The sequence below is a fragment of the Mixophyes fleayi genome, chromosome 4 (assembly GCF_038048845.1).
Source record: "Mixophyes fleayi isolate aMixFle1 chromosome 4, aMixFle1.hap1, whole genome shotgun sequence".
Taxonomy (NCBI): domain Eukaryota; kingdom Metazoa; phylum Chordata; class Amphibia; order Anura; family Limnodynastidae; genus Mixophyes; species Mixophyes fleayi.
The window spans coordinates 1,693,724-1,711,896 of NC_134405.1; the positions used below are offsets into that span (position 1 = coordinate 1,693,724).

At 42.2% G+C, this 18,173-nt stretch overlaps 1 protein-coding gene across 1 annotated transcript in view; it reads right to left on the bottom strand.

Moving 5' to 3' along the window:
* The window catches only part of LOC142149540 (C-type lectin domain family 10 member A-like), a 51,507-nt gene that overhangs the window by 10,094 nt on the left and 23,240 nt on the right, over positions 1 to 18,173 (bottom strand). Inside the window, exon 5 of the mRNA XM_075204870.1 lies at positions 8,370 to 8,476. Within this exon, the coding sequence (XP_075060971.1) occupies positions 8,370 to 8,476 (107 nt within the window). The remainder of the gene's footprint in view (positions 1 to 8,369; positions 8,477 to 18,173) is intronic.

The following is an 18,173-nucleotide window of genomic DNA, read 5'->3' on the forward strand; positions in this document are numbered from 1 at the left end:
GGCACACTGGAATCAGGCCGAGAGAGTAGTCAGACACGCCAGGAACTGGCACACTGGAATCAGGCCGAGAGAGTAGTCAGACACGCCAGGAACTGGCACACTGGAATCAGACCGAGAGAGTAGTCAGACATGCCAGGAACTGGTACACTGGAATCAGGCCGAAAGAGTAGTCAGACACGCCAGGAACTGGCACACTGGAATCAGGCCGAAAGAGTTGTCAGACACGCCAGGAACTGGTACACTGGAATCAGGCAGCAAAGTACACAAGGATGTTCCACAGACTTGGTCAGACAGGCGATACTGGTACACAGAGATCCAAAGGGTAAAGATAGTGCCAAAGGATAACTGGGAGTCAAAGTCACAGCAAACGAGTCGCACTAACACCGAGCAAGTGGCAGTGCAGGTTTAAATAGGAAGTAGTTTGAAACTCCCGCCCCAGAGACCCAATTAGGTGATCGCTCCGGAGAGCCGATCACAACACTACAGACCATCGGTGGAACGAGTGACAGGTGAGTATCCAATTAGCGCAATCCGAGCTCTGCTGCAGAGAAGTGCCGAGAGAGGCACAGATAGGTCTTCATGAAGTCATAGACAGTAATTTCGTTACAGCATCTGAATGTATGCTGAAAGATTCAAGAGGTGCGCAGCAGATGAAGCGTGACAAATCTAATGAGTTGGCATTAAATGAAGCACACAGTCACAAGACGGACTGGAGGTATTTGAACTAGAGATGGTCACTGATCCCCGTGTTTTGGTTTTGTACTCGGTTTTGGATCTGGATTACCGTTGTGTTTTGGTTTTGGTTTTGCAAAACCGCCATTGGATGTTTTGGTTTTGGTTTTGTTTGGTTTTGTTTTGCTATTTTGTTGGAAAATCAATGTTTTTGGGCCTAAAATAACCAAATTTAGTGCTCCACCTGTTTCTTGGATAAGTAATGTAATTGTAAAGCTAATAAATTATCAAAAAAACAGTTTAATTCCTGGTAGGTAGGCCTTCATTAATTCTACACACATACCAGATTGTCTTCCTCTCCATCTATGCATATTGGCAATGCAGCCATTGTCTTTGGATGTATATTACACCCTACACTTATAGTTAAATATGTAAAGAATTGGACAAAGGCAGTTAGGTTGCTGTCTCTATAGGTCCCCCTCCAGTTGTAGAAAACACAAAAAAAATTAGCCGTTATAGACCGTACAATATTATTTGAAATGGACAAAGGCAGTTTGGGGTCAGTCTGTGTATGACACCCTACCCATAATGATAAATTGCCAAAACAGCAACCTTTCAAGATGGTACGTGATATGGAAATGCCCCAAGTCCCTTTCCTCTTTGGGGTTGGATTGAACCCTAGACTTAAATAGAAAGTTTTAAAAAGATGTTATCGTCATCATCGGGATCTTCATCCTCACCCTCATCAGTGTGTACGTCATCATCACAGACTATCAATTCATCGCCGCTTGAATCCGCCATTAGAGAACAGTCAGTGCTTGGATGTCTTTGATGGTGAAGGCCTTCTTCGTGGAAGATGTAGTTCATTTTTATAAACATCATTTTCTCCACATTTTTTGGAAGTAACCTTCTACGGCGATCACTGACTAAGTTCCCTGCTGTGCTGAACACTCGTTCAGAGTACACACTGGAGGGTGGGCAGCTTAGGTATTGCAAAGCAAGTTTGTACATGGGTTTCCAAATGGCTTGCTTTTCCTCCCAGTAAGGAAAGGGACTGTCTGACATTTCCATATCAATTACCTCTTGAAAATAATCCTCCACCATCCTTTGCATGTTTATACTCGTATTGGATGGAGTTTTGGGCAAAGTGACACATTTTTTTGAAAAATCCTTCAAACCAGCCCAGATGTTAAATTGTTCTGGTCTGCCCCCTGCGTCTTCCCTGCTTCTTTTTTGGAAATTTAATTTTTTACGAGCAGCAGCAGCTTGAGAAAGTGAAGGAGGACACGTAGTCAAGCCGAGGCCCAGTTCAGCGGACAACTTGCTGAGCAATAGCTCCTTGCAACAGTTCACATCTCGCTCATTTACAAGCAGGGCTGCCAAGAAGAATTCAGGGCCCGGGTACAACAAATTCATGGGGCCCCCCTCATATTCAAGTAAGCCCCAAAATTTTTTTGCGCCGCCTTATGGCGGCGCAAAACAATTTAGGTGTATGATCATGCATTCAGGGGCGTGGCTAGCCAAACGGCGGTGCAAAAATTTTGGGAGGTGTGGTCATGCATTTGGGGGCGTGGAAAACGTGCCATTGGGGCGTGGCTAACATAAAAACCACTAGGCTCTCAATTCGCCGGAGCGTGACATATGTTCAAGCACTCCTGACTTTCAGGACATCTACCACCACAGTGTAGTATACAAACAATGCAGTGTGTACACAAACAGTTCAGTCTTGGCCTACACCTTACATTGGGCACAACATTCACCAAAAATTGGTATTGTCCCTACTAGAATCACAACATTTCACACACTGTGCTGCTCTCTCCTACCTGTTCTTCTCACTTTCTCCACCTGTGGCTGCTGGTTTCTTTAGTTGTGGCTTGTCCGGATCCAGGAATGTTGAAGGACCTATTTTGAAAAAAAAATGGCTACATTTAGAAAATTACAGCCAGCCCCGGCGTTAAATCAATAGCACCCACAATTAATAATTAGGCCTTCCTCCAGCCCCAACATTAAAATAATACTATTCACATTTAATAAATAAACTTCCTGCAAACAGCCCCAGCAGTACCTATTTCTTGCAACCATCACTGCCATTAAATAATTCAGTCACATTTAATAAATAGACCTCATTCTCCCTAAACTCACCCCAACATTCAATAGCCCCCAAAACTTTTTTTCTCCTCTGTTCCTCTCTCCTTTTTTTCCTCCACTGTTCCTCTTTCCCACTTTTTTTCCTCCTCTGTTCCTCTTTCCCACTATTTTTTCCTCCACTCTTCCTCTTTCCTACTTTTTTTTCTCATCTGTTCCTCTCTCCTTTTTTTCCTCCACTGTTCCTCTTTCCCACATTTTTTTCTCCTCTGTTCCTCTCTCCTTTTTTTTCTCCTCTGTTCCTCTTTCCCACTTTTTTTCCTCATCTGTTCCTCTTTCCCACTTTTTTTTCTCCTCTGTTCCTCTTTCCCACTATTTTTTCCTCCACTCTTCCTCTTTCCTACTTTTTTTTCTCATCTGTTCCTCTCTCCTTTTTTTCCTCCACTGTTCCTCTTTCCCACATTTTTTTCTCCTCTGTTCCTCTCTCCTTTTTTTTCTCCTCTGTTCCTCTTTCCCACTTTTTTTCCTCATCTGTTCCTCTTTCCCACTTTTTTTTCTCCTCTGTTCCTCTTTCCCACTATTTTTTCCTCCACTCTTCCTCTTTCCTACTTTTTTTCTCATCTGTTCCTCTCTCCCACTTTTTTTCCCTCCTCTGTTCCTCTTTCCCACTTTTTTTCCTCCTTTGTTCCTCTCTCCCACTTTTTTTTCCTCCTCTGTTCCTCTTTCCCACTTTTTTTTCTCCTCTGTTCCTCTCTCCTTTTTTTTCTCCTCTGTTCCTCTTTCCCACTTTTTTTTTAATTCCTCTGTGGCTCTCTGCTTTTTTTCCCTCCTCTGTTTTTCTCTCCCCTTTCTTTATAGTACTGTCCATCTCTGTTTTCCTCCCCTTGCCTCTCCGTTTCTTTACTTACCTTTTGTCAACTTCTTTCCTTTCTTTTCTTCTCTTCTGTCAACTTCTTTCCTTTCTTTTCTTCTATCTCCTCTTCTGTCTTCTTTCTTCATGCTGGCTGCAGCGTTCCTCACTGACTGACGGGCGTGACTTGATGACGTCACGCCCGGCAGTCAGTGTGAATGGAGAAGAGGAGAGGAGGGACACGGCGCCGCGCGATCACGTGAGTATCGTTTTTTTTCTTTTTCTTTTTTTCTTCCAGCTCCCCCCACCAACGAATAACCCCCCCCCCCCCCCCCCGCGGGAAAAAAAATAAAAATAAATAAAAATCGCAAAAAAGAAAATTATAAAAAAAAAAAAAAATTTAATTAGCGGAGAGGGCCCGGCCCGGGCCCCCTGGCATGGCCGGGCCCGGGTAAAATGTACCCGCTCCCCCCCCCTCTCGGCGGCCCTGTTTACAAGTAAAGACTCAATGTAGGTCTTAAACCTTGGATCAAGCACAGTGGCCAAAACGTACTGATCCGAGTTCAAGATCTTAATAACTCGAGGATCATTGTAAAGCAAATGAAGTACTTGATCGACAAGGCCAACATACTTTGCTGAATTGCTTGCTTTCAGCTCCTCCTTCAGTTTCTCAAGCTGCTTTTCCAATAGTCTAATTAAAGGAATGACTTGGCTCAAACTAGCAGAGTCTGCACTCACCTCACACGTTACAACTTCAAATGGTTTCAGCACCTTGCACAGCACTGAAAGGATTCCCCACTGTGCAAGACTGAAATACATCCCCCCTCCTTTCCCAATGTCATGGCTTGTGCAATATGCTTAGATGGCTTTGCGCTGTTCCTCCATCCTCTGAAGCATGTACAGGGTGGAATTCCACCTAGTTACCACCTCTTGCTTAAGTTGGTTGTAGTTGAATAGAAAAAAAGCAACCTGCATAGACTGTGGAATTAGAAAGTAAAAATAAATAGACCACGGTAGTTTAGTGGATATCTATGACCCCCCCACCCTCCACTTGTAGTTGAATAGAAAAAAAGCAGCCTGCATAGACTGTGAAATTAGAATGTAAAAATAAATGGACCAAGGTAGTTTGGTATCTGTCTGCATCAGATCCCCTCTCCACTAGGAGTAAAATAGAAAACTATTCAGCCGTTATAGAGTCTAGAATATAAATAGAAATTGAGAAAGGCAATTTGGTATCTGTCTGCATCATAATCATCAACATTATCATTAGCACCCTCGTTGCCTACACAAATCTCCACCTCATCCTCTTCTAATTCCAAAGTGGCATCCTCAATTTGTGTATCACCGGCTACACTCGGGCTGTTCAGGCACACATCAGCAGAACTGCTGAAAGGGTCCTTTTTCATGAGTACACTAACAGAATGCTCACGATTAGACATCCCACTGTTGGATGGACTCTCCACAGGGATTGGTGCCTGTTATCTTGCAGCTCGGCTTTGACGCGTAACAGTAGCTGTGCACCACTTGTAGGCTCGGTAACATTTTTGGATCTGCCACTAATAGAGAAAGGCGAAGGCCTCATTCTCTCTTTGCCACTGCGTATGTAGAATGGCATGTTGGCAATTTTTTTTTTATCGGCACTTAACTTTTCCTCAGTAACACTTCTTTTTCGCTTCAACACAGTAAATTTTTTTTGGTGTGTGTTTTTTGGACTGATTTCAAAACACTGTGTAGTTTGACATTGCCTTGCCCAGATGACGTACTGGGAACACTATAATCAGGACTGGTGACAGAACCTGGTTGCTCATTCTGCTCATATGTGGACTGCTTTGAATCCATTCTGTACCCAAAGCACTTGTAGTGCTACAAATTGTTTTAGATACTGCTGACAAATATGACTTTTGACAGCCAGAAATATTTATGAAAAACAATGGGGGACACCCAAAAAGCACTTGGAGTGCCAAATATTGAAAAAAAAAAGACTTCTCTATCGATTGTTAGCACAATTGGAATCAGAATTGTATTGTCTGTCCCTGCTCTAATCAGCCTGTGACTACACCCTGCTCTTTCCCTCTGTCAAATGGCGATGGATTGCTGTGGAGGCAGGTACCGTATTTCCACATGTATAAGGCGCTCCCATGTATAAGACGCACCTCTATTTTGGCCCCGAAATTTGAAAAAAAAAATATTACGGTAGCTGTCATAAAGGGCAGGGAGAGTGTACTGGCCGGCTGCTCTGATCACAGTCAGAGCAGTCGGCCAGCACACTCTCCCTGTCTGTCTCTGCCGAACGGACCTGCAGTGAGAGTGTGCTGCCCAGCTGCCCTGATTGTGATCAGAGCAGCCGGGCAGCACACTCTCCCTGCAATCGCCCCTCCCAGCTGCCACTGTACCTCTGACCCCCTCCTCCTGTATCCCCACTGCCACTGTGCCTTTGCCCCCCTCATCCTGGATGCGCGCATACCGCTGTCCTTCCCCCCTGCATCCCCGCTACCCCTGTATAAGACGCACCCAGGTTTTAGACCCAAAATTTTTGTGAAAAAGGTGCGTCTTATACATGGGAAAATACGCTATTTATAATTTTCAAGTATCGCGAGAACCGAGCCCCGAGATCCGACGATGTCACGATGACGTTCGGCCTCGATTTGGATTCCGAGCGGGCGGGACAGTATCGAGCCTGCTCGGCTCGGTACTCAGATAGGCAAAGTTCGGGTGGGTTCGGTTCTCGGGGAATCGAGCCCGCCCATCTCTAATATGAACTCTGGTGCCACTAGACACTTTAGCTGCAAGCAATCAAGAATGGTTCAGTTCGTTGAAACCATGTAAACCTATTTTGGTTAAAGGAATTGGAGATAAAGTTCTTACTGCGTCGAAAGTCAGGACAATCACAGTGCGCCTAAGCATATAAGGTGAGACTGTCACTACAGACATCCAAGATTTGGGAACCAACCTTATCGCTATAAGCATCCTTGAGAGAAAAGATTACAAGGTCCAATTCACAGAGGGCACATGTGTGATTCAAAACCAGAGAGGAACTATAATTGCAACAGCAACCCAGTGTAACCAAAGCCCAGGGTGGCATAGGAGGTCCATCCTGTCACAGCGAATAAATACCTATGGTGAGAACCAGGACAGGACAGTGTCCTGAAGACTTAGTGAGTGATTGTAGCATTTGTATGAAAAGAGAGAGGCCAACAATGTCAAATGCAGCAGAGAGATCCAGGAGAATTAGAAGAGAGTAATGGCCTTTAGATTTTGCAGTGATCAAATCATTAACAACTGTTGAGTGCAGTCTCTGTGGAATGTTGGGTACGAAAGCCTGATTGAAGAGCATTCAAATGGTTGTGTGAGAAAAGAAAGAGTGTAAGGCAATTGTAGACAATTCCCCTCCCCCCCCCCCCCCACATCCTCCCCGGAAGCTTGAAAGGGAATGGAAGCTGAGAGATGAGAAGGTAATATGAGAATTACTGCATGCTTGAATAATGATGGAAAGATATCAGAGATCAAGAGGACAGGTGGTAGACTAGGAAGATAAGTAGAGAGTAATGGCAGAGGGTGCCAGGATGGTATTGAGCTGATCGCAAGAAAGATTGTACCATTTTAAGTTGAATCTTATCAATCTTGTATTTGAAGTAGGAAACAAGATCTTGGGCACAGATAGTAGTCAGAGGGTTCGGGTGGCAGGGTTGAGAAGAGATGTAAATGTGTTAAAATGGCGTTTGGAGTTAGAAGTCTGAGCAGTGATGGGAGATTGGAAGTATGTTTGTTTAGCAGTGTCCAGAGCATTTTAATAGAAGTGTTTCGTAGGAATATATGTGATTAAATCATTATAAGTAATGATTATATGTGCAGAAATCATTAAGGTTAGGGTTAGTGCTAGGGTGAGCGGACATATTAGGGTTAGGGTTAGGGTTAGGGTTAGGCAACCCTGGCCGAAGGGTTAGGGTTAGGGTTAGGGTTAGTGCTAGGGTTTGATTTACGCCAGTGATGTTCTGCTTTGCCAGAAAGTTTTTGAAGATTTCATGTTACTTTAGTGGCTGATATTGAAGTCCACACGGAGTATGAAGAGTACCTGGAACCAATTGATCAAGGGCTATTGCTAGGATTTGGTGAAAATGAGGTACTGCCATATCAGTAAAGGAGAATGTGCTGGACAGAGGTGGGAAACTGATGAAAATGAATCATTTTAATATTTCCTAGTTATGAGGAGGCATTGTAAGGTTTGAAAGCAGAGAGGTTAAAGTCCTGGGCGAGAGCTTGTAGCTGATAAGGTGATGATCCAAGAGGGGAAAAAGAGTGTTAAGGAAATCAGAAATTGAGCATTGTCTGGAGAAAAAAGACCAAGACAGTGGCCATTCCTATGAGTAGAGGAGTCAATCCACTGGGAGATGCTGAGAGAGGAGGTTAGAAACAGTGGTTAGAAACATAGGCAGAATGTGAATTATCAATGGGGATGTTGAAATCACCCATGACTATGGTGGTTATATCGGGAAGTCATATACGGAAGCCATGCAGAGAAATTTTGAGGAAGTTGTTGGTGTGGTGCAGGGGTTGATAGATCATATCAACACGCATAGAGGATTGGTTTAACAATCCAAATCCATGTACTTCCAAAGATGTAATTGTGGGTAACTCTAGGAGTGACTCAGTGTTCATCTATGTGTGTACGGCATCATACTCCTAATGATGTAGGGGAAGTTATTTGTAGTAAAAATGGGAATTTAAACTTGGCACATGGGCTTTTATTAGTTCAACATCTTACTTTGGTGTAGTGTCATAGGACGTCCCATCCACCCATCTCCAGCTGCCGTCCACATCTGTGAGACCGATCCATGTGGTGATCCCCTGGGTCATGTTACTTACATAAAACTTTAAAAAGAGATGAAATATTGATCATTAGATTAATCCTCTATAGTAACCTAACCGTTAATAGAGTGCCCCCACATCTATATATTGTAACAAAAGTGCCCCTTCTTGTAGCACTGTTGACACTTTCTGACACCATTTATTGCAGGAGCACCCTGCAGACATCAGCAACACAGACAACTTCTTAATGCAAATAAAACGTACATTTGTTTGCAACCCAATAAACGGTAACACTTCTTGTCGGGATGAAACCAGCAAGTAATACCCTTTGCTTACACCTCCTGGTGACCCTAATGCTAACTAAACATAGTTCAGCTCTCTCAAAACTGGCCAACTAGTTCAGCATCAGTCACCCCTAACAAGTGCACAATTCAGGATTAAATACACAAGTCTAATTACTTAATTATACCACCCGTGTGTGTGCAGGTTAGGAGTCTTACTCTACAAGGATATAACCCATTATCTGAAGATTCCCCGGGACCTCACATGTCCCTATGCAGGAAAGGTGTGACACAGAGGTCTCTTGGCCACAATATATAAAAGAAGAAGTTTCTTTGTTTGTTTTGTAGGCTAATATTTTAAACACCCTGCACCGATTGGGAAGAAACCAACATGAGGTGGTCCAGTTGGATCCTGGTCAGGTTTTAAGGGGGTTAGGGTCTTGGTCAGACCTCCCGTTGGTGTACACTGGCCAGAACTTTGACCCAGGGAGCCTGTTTTGGGAACTTCCACTAGATGGATTTGATTTGTTTGTCTGTCCAGCTATGTATTCAGACACCCCTGCACCCATTGGGATGAAACCAATGTGAGGTAGTTCAGTTGGGTCCTGGCCAGGTTTTAGGAGGGCTAGGGTTCCGGTCAGACCTCTCTATCGTGTACGCTTGCCAGAACTTTGACCCAGGGAGCCTGTTCTAAGTCTTCCACTGGATGGATTTGGATGAAAACTTCACCTTCACAGACTGGTACATTAGATCCCAGAAGACATAGGGGGTTGAGGTCCCAGTTAGACCTCCCGTTTGTGTACGCTGACCAGAAATTTGACCAGGGAGACTGTTCTGGGCCAGCCACTGGATGGATTTGGATGACTTTTAATATAAAAAAAGACACCTCATGGGTCTGCTGGAAGAGCTGCTAAGCTGCTAATTATTTTTAAAATGTTGACATCCAACTCATTGATAACTTAATAATTTGAAAAATTTAACCCGGGTACTTCAGTTAGTTTATTTATAAACCCATTTCACATTTTCTTATATACACATCTCTGATAAATGTGGGGCTGATTCATTAGGGACAGTTAAGCAACAAATTGAGTAAGTCATCTTACTTAAGTTTTCTAGACAAAATCATTTTGCTATGCAAGGGGTGCAAATTAGTTTATTATGTTGCACATAAGGAAAATACTGGCTGTATTTTCATGTAGCACACAAATACTTGATAGCTTATTTGTACATTGAAATTTAAAGTTGATCTAGGAAAAAAGCCAATATTTTCCTTATGTGCACAATAAAAAACTAATATGTACCCCTTGTATTGTAACAAGGTTTTGTCCAGGAGAAAACTTAAGAAAAAAAATGAGTGCTTTCCTTAATGAATCAGGCCCTTTGTGTCATGTATCAAGGTCTGTGTACCCACATTTACTTATATACCCATCTCTGGGCTATGTGTACCCACATTTACTTATATACCCATCTCTGGGCTATGTGTACCCACATTTACTTATACAGCCATCTCTGTACTCTGTGTACCCACATTTACTTATACACCCATCTCTGTACTATGTGCACCCGCATTTACTTATACACCCATCTCTGTACTATGTGCACCCACATTTACTTATACACCCATCTCTGTACTATGTGCACCCGCATTTACTTATACACCCATCTCTGTACTCTGTGTACCCACATTTACTTATACACCCATCTCTGTACTATGTGCACCCGCATTTACTTATACACCCATCTCTGTACTATGTGTACCCACATTTACTTATACACCCATCTCTGGTCTATGTGTACCCACATTTACTTATAAACCCATCTCTGTACTATGTGTACCCACATTTACTTATACACCCATCTCTGGACTATATGTACCCACATTTACTTATACACCCATCTCTGTACTATGTGCACCCACATTTACTTATACACCCATCTCTGTACTATGTGCACCCACATTTACTTATACACCCATCTCTGGGCTATGTGTATTCACATTTACTTATACACCCATCTCTGTACTATGTGCACCCACATTTACTTATACACCCATATCTGTACTATGTGCACCCACATTTACTTATACACCCATCTCTGGACTATATGTACCCACATTTACTTATACACCCATCTCTGGGCTATGTGCACCCACATTTACTTATACAACCATCTCTGGGCTCTGTGTACCCACATTCACACATACACCCATCTCTGGACTATGTGCGCCCACATTTACTTATACACCCATCTCTTTCCTCTGTGTACCCACATTTACTTATACACCCATCTCTACTCTGTGCACCCACATTTACTTATAAACCCATCTCTGTACTATGTGCACCCACATTTACTTATACACCCATCTCTGGACTATATGTACCCACATTTACTTATACACCCATCTCTGGGCTCTGTGCACCCACATTTACTTATACACCCATCTCTGGGCTATGTGTACCCACATTTACTTATACACCCATCTCTGGACTATATGTACCCACATTTACTTATACACCCATCTCTGGGCTCTGTGCACCCACATTTACTTATACACCCATCTCTGTACTATGTGTACCCACATTTACTTATACACCCATCTCTGGACTATATGTACCCACATTTACTTATACACCCATCTCTGTACTATGTGCACCCACATTTACTTATACAACCATCTCTGGGCTATGTGTACCCACATTTACTTATACACCCATCTCTGTACTATGTGTACCCACATTTACTTATACACCCATCTCTGGACTATATGTACCCACATTTACTTATACACCCATCTCTGAACTATGTGCACCCACATTTACTTAAACACCCATCTCTGGACTATATGTACCCACATTTACTTATACACCCATCTCTGGTCTATGTGCACCCACATTTACTTAAACACCCATCTCTGGACTATGTGTACCCACATTTACTTAAACACCCATCTCTGGACTATGTGTACCCACATTTACTTAAACACCCATCTCTGGACTATGTGTACCCACATTTACTTATACACCCATCTCTGTACTATATGTACCCACATTTACTTATACACCCATCTCTGGTCTATGTGCACCCACATTTACTTATACACCCATCTCTGGACTATATGTACCCACATTTACTTATACACCCATCTCTGAACTATGTGCATCCACATTTACTTATACACCCATCTCTGTGGTCTGTGTACCCACATTTACTTATACACCCATCTATGTACTATGTGCACCCACATTTACTTAAACACCCATCTCTGGACTATGTGCACCCACATTTACTTATACACCCATCTCTGTACTATGTGTACCCACATTTACTTATACACCCATCTCTGGACTATGTGTACCCACATTTACTTATATACCTATCTCTGCTCTGTGCACCCACATTTACTTATACACCCATCTCTGGACTATGTGTACCCACATTTACTTATACACCCATCTCTGGTCTATGTGTACCCACATTTACTTATACACCCATCTCTGTACTATGTGTACCCACATTTACTTATACACCCATCTCTGTACTATGTGCACCCGCATTTACTTATACACCCATCTCTACTCTGTGCACCCACATTTACTTATACACCCATCTCTGGACTATGTGTACCCACATTTACTTATACACCCATCTCTGTACTATGTGTACCCACATTTACTTATACACCCATCTCTGGACTATGTGTACCCACATTTACTTATATACCTATCTCTGCTCTGTGCACCCACATTTACTTATACACCCATCTCTGGACTATGTGTACCCACATTTACTTATACACCCATCTCTGGACTATGTGTACCCACATTTACTTATACACCCATCTCTGGACTATATGTACCCACATTTACTTATACACCCATCTCTGGGCTATGTGTACCCACATTTACTTATACACCCATCTCTGTACTATGTGTACCCACATTTACTTATACACCCATCTCTGGACTATGTGTACCCACATTTACTTATACACCCATCTCTGGACTATATGTACCCACATTTACTTATACACCCATCTCTGGTCTATGTGTACCCACATTTACTTATACACCCATCTCTGGACTATGTGTACCCACATTTACTTATACACCCATCTCTGGACTATGTGTACCCACATTTACTTATACACCCATCTCTGGACTATATGTACCCACATTTACTTATACACCCATCTCTGGGCTATGTGTACCCACATTTACTTATACACCCATCTCTGGACTATGTGTACCCACATTTACTTATACACCCATCTCTGGACTATGTGTACCCACATTTACTTATACACCCATCTCTGGACTATATGTACCCACATTTACTTATACACCCATCTCTGGTCTATGTGTACCCACATTTACTTATACACCCATCTCTGGGCTATGTGTATTCACATTTACTTATACACCCATCTCTGGACTATATGTACCCACATTTACTTATACACCCATCTCTGAACTATGTGCACCCACATTTACTTATACACCCATCTCTGGGCTCTGTGTATTCACATTTACTTATACACCCATCTCTGGACTATATGTACCCACATTTACTTATACACCCATCTCTGGACTATATGTACCCACATTTACTTATACACCCATCTCTGGTCTATGTGTACCCACATTTACTTATACACCCATCTCTGAACTATGTGCACCCACATTTACTTAAACACCCATCTCTGGACTATGTGTACCCACATTTACTTATACACCCATCTCTGGTCTATATGTACCCACATTTACTTATACACCCATCTCTGAACTATGTGCACCCACATTTACTTATACACCCATCTCTGGGCTCTGTGTATTCACATTTACTTATACACCCATCTCTGGACTATATGTACCCACATTTACTTATACACCCATCTCTGGACTATGTGTACCCACATTTACTTAAACACCCATCTCTGGACTATGTGTACCCACATTTACTTAAACACCCATCTCTGGACTATGTGTACCCACATTTACTTATACACCCATCTCTGGTCTATATGTACCCACATTTACTTAAACACCCATCTCTGGACTATATGTACCCACATTTACTTATACACCCATCTCTGGTCTATATGTACCCACATTTACTTATATACCCATCTCTGGGCTATGTGTACCCACATTTACTTATATACCCATCTCTGGGCTATGTGTACCCACATTTACTTATACAGCCATCTCTGTACTCTGTGTACCCACATTTACTTATACACCCATCTCTGTACTATGTGCACCCACATTTACTTATACACCCATCTCTGGTCTATGTGTACCCACATTTACTTATACACCCATCTCTGGTCTATGTGTACCCACATTTACTTATACACCCATCTCTGTACTATGTGCACCCACATTTACTTATACACCCATCTCTGTACTATGTGCACCCACATTTACTTATACACCCATCTCTGTACTCTGTGTACCCACATTTACTTATACACCCATCTCTGTACTATGTGCACCCACATTTACTTATACAGCCATCTCTGTACTATGTGTACCCACATTTACTTATACACCCATCTCTGTACTATGTGCACCCACATTTACTTATACACCCATCTCTGTACTATGTGCACCCACATTTACTTATACACCCATCTCTGTACTCTGTGTACCCACATTTACTTATACACCCATCTCTGTACTATGTGCACCCGCATTTACTTATACACCCATCTCTGTACTATGTGCACCCACATTTACTTATACACCCATCTCTGGACTATGTGTACCCACATTTACTTATACACCCATCTCTGTACTATGTGTACCCACATTTACTTATACACCCATCTCTGAACTATGTGTACCCACATTTACTTATACACCCATCTCTGGTCTATGTGTACCCACATTTACTTATACACTCATCTCTGTGCTCTGTGCACCCGCATTTACTTATACACCCATCTCTGTACTATGTGCACCCACATTTACTTATACACCCATCTCTGTACTATGTGCACCCGCATTTACTTATACACCCATCTCTGTACTATGTGCACCCACATTTACTTATACACCCATCTCTGTACTCTGTGTACCCACATTTACTTATACACCCATCTCTGTACTATGTGCACCCGCATTTACTTATACACCCATCTCTGTACTATGTGCACCCACATTTACTTATACACCCATCTCTGGACTATGTGTACCCACATTTACTTATACACCCATCTCTGTACTATGTGTACCCACATTTACTTATACACCCATCTCTGAACTATGTGTACCCACATTTACTTATACACCCATCTCTGGTCTATGTGTACCCACATTTACTTATACACCCATCTCTGTACTATGTGCACCCACATTTACTTATACACCCATCTCTGTACTATGTACACCCACATTTACTTATACACCCATCTCTGGGCTTTGTGTACCCACATTTACTTATACACCCATCTCTGGTCTATGTGTACCCACATTTACTTATACACCCATCTCTGTACTATGTGCACCCGCATTTACTTATACACCCATCTCTGTACTATGTGCACCCACATTAACTTATAAACCCATCTCTGTACTATGTGTACCCACATTTACTTATACACCCATCTCTGGTCTATGTGTACCCACATTTACTTATAAACCCATCTCTGTACTATGTGTACCCACATTTACTTATACACCCATCTCTGTACTCTGTGTACCCACATTTACTTATACACCCATCTCTGTACTATGTGCACCCACATTCACTTATAAACCCATCTCTGTACTATGTGTACCCACATTTACTTATACACCCATCTCTGGTCTATGTGTACCCACATTTACTTATAAACCCATCTCTGTACTATGTGTACCCACATTTACTTATACACCCATCTCTGGACTATATGTACCCACATTTACTTATACACCCATCTCTGGACTATGTGTACCCACATTTACTTATACACCCATCTCTGTACTATGTGTACCCACATTTACTTATACACCCATCTCTGGTCTATGTGTACCCACATTTACTTATAAACCCATCTCTGTACTATGTGTACCCACATTTACTTATACACCCATCTCTGTACTATGTGCACCCACATTTACTTATACACCCATCTCTGGGCTATGTGCACCCACATTTACTTATACACCCATCTCTGGGCTCTGTGTACCCACATTTACTTATACACCCATCTCTGGTCTATGTGTACCCACATTTACTTATACACCCATCTCTGGGCTCTGTGCACCCACATTTACTTATACACCCATCTCTGGGCTATGTGTATTCACATTTACTTATACACCCATCTCTGTACTATGTGCACCCACATTTACTTATACACCCATCTCTGGGCTATGTGTATTCACATTTACTTATACACCCATCTCTGTACTATGTGCACCCACATTTACTTATACACCCATATCTGTACTATGTGCACCCACATTTACTTATACAACCATCTCTGGGCTCTGTGTATTCACATTTACTTATACACCCATCTCTGTACTATGTGCACCCACATTTACTTATACACCCATCTCTGGGCTCTGTGCACCCACATTTACTTATACACCCATCTCTGGACTATATGTACCCACATTTACTTATACACCCATCTCTGGGCTCTGTGTATTCACATTTACTTATACACCCATCTCTGTACTATATGTACCCACATTTACTTATACACCCATCTCTACTCTGTGCACCCACATTTACTTATAAACCCATCTCTGTACTATGTGCACCCACATTTACTTATACACCCATCTCTGGACTATATGTACCCACATTTACTTATACACCCATCTCTGGGCTCTGTGCACCCACATTTACTTATACACCCATCTCTGGGCTATGTGTATTCACATTTACTTATACACCCATCTCTGGTCTATGTGTACCCACATTTACTTATACACCCATCTCTGGACTATATGTACCCACATTTACTTATACACCCATCTCTGTACTATGTGCACCCACATTTACTTATACAACCATCTCTGGGCTATGTGTACCCACATTTACTTATACACCCATCTCTGTACTATGTGTACCCACATTTACTTATACACCCATCTCTGGACTATATGTACCCACATTTACTTATACACCCATCTCTGAACTATGTGCACCCACATTTACTTAAACACCCATCTCTGGACTATATGTACCCACATTTACTTATACACCCATCTCTGGTCTATGTGCACCCACATTTACTTAAACACCCATCTCTGGACTATATGTACCCACATTTACTTATACACCCATCTCTGGTCTATGTGCACCCACATTTACTTATACACCCATCTCTGGACTATGTGTACCCACATTTACTTATACACCCATCTCTGGACTATATGTACCCACATTTACTTATACACCCATCTCTGAACTATGTACACCCACATTTACTTATACACCCATCTCTGTACTATGTGCACCCACATTTACTTATACACCCATCTCTGTACTATGTGTACCCACATTTACTTATACACCCATCTCTGTACTATGTGTACCCACATTTACTTATACACCCATCTCTGGACTATGTGTACCCACATTTACTTAAACACCCATCTCTGGACTATGTGCACCCACATTTACTTATACACCCATCTCTGTACTATGTGTACCCACATTTACTTATACACCCATCTCTGGACTATGTGTACCCACATTTACTTATATACCTATCTCTGCTCTGTGCACCCACATTTACTTATACACCCATCTCTGGACTATGTGTACCCACATTTACTTATACACCCATCTCTGGTCTATGTGTACCCACATTTACTTATACACCCATCTCTGTACTATGTGTACCCACATTTACTTATACACCCATCTCTGTACTATGTGCACCCGCATTTACTTATACACCCATCTCTACTCTGTGCACCCACATTTACTTATACACCCATCTCTGGACTATGTGTACCCACATTTACTTATACACCCATCTCTGTACTATGTGTACCCACATTTACTTATACACCCATCTCTGGACTATGTGTACCCAGATTTACTTATACACCCATCTCTGGACTATGTGTACCCACATTTACTTATATACCTATCTCTGCTCTGTGCACCCACATTTACTTATACACCCATCTCTGGACTATGTGTACCCACATTTACTTATACACCCATCTCTGGACTATGTGTACCCACATTTACTTATACACCCATCTCTGGACTATATGTACCCACATTTACTTATACACCCATCTCTGGGCTATGTGTACCCACATTTACTTATACACCCATCTCTGTACTATGTGTACCCACATTTACTTATACACCCATCTCTGGACTATGTGTACCCACATTTACTTATACACCCATCTCTGGACTATATGTACCCACATTTACTTATACACCCATCTCTGGTCTATGTGTACCCACATTTACTTATACACCCATCTCTGGACTATGTGTACCCACATTTACTTATA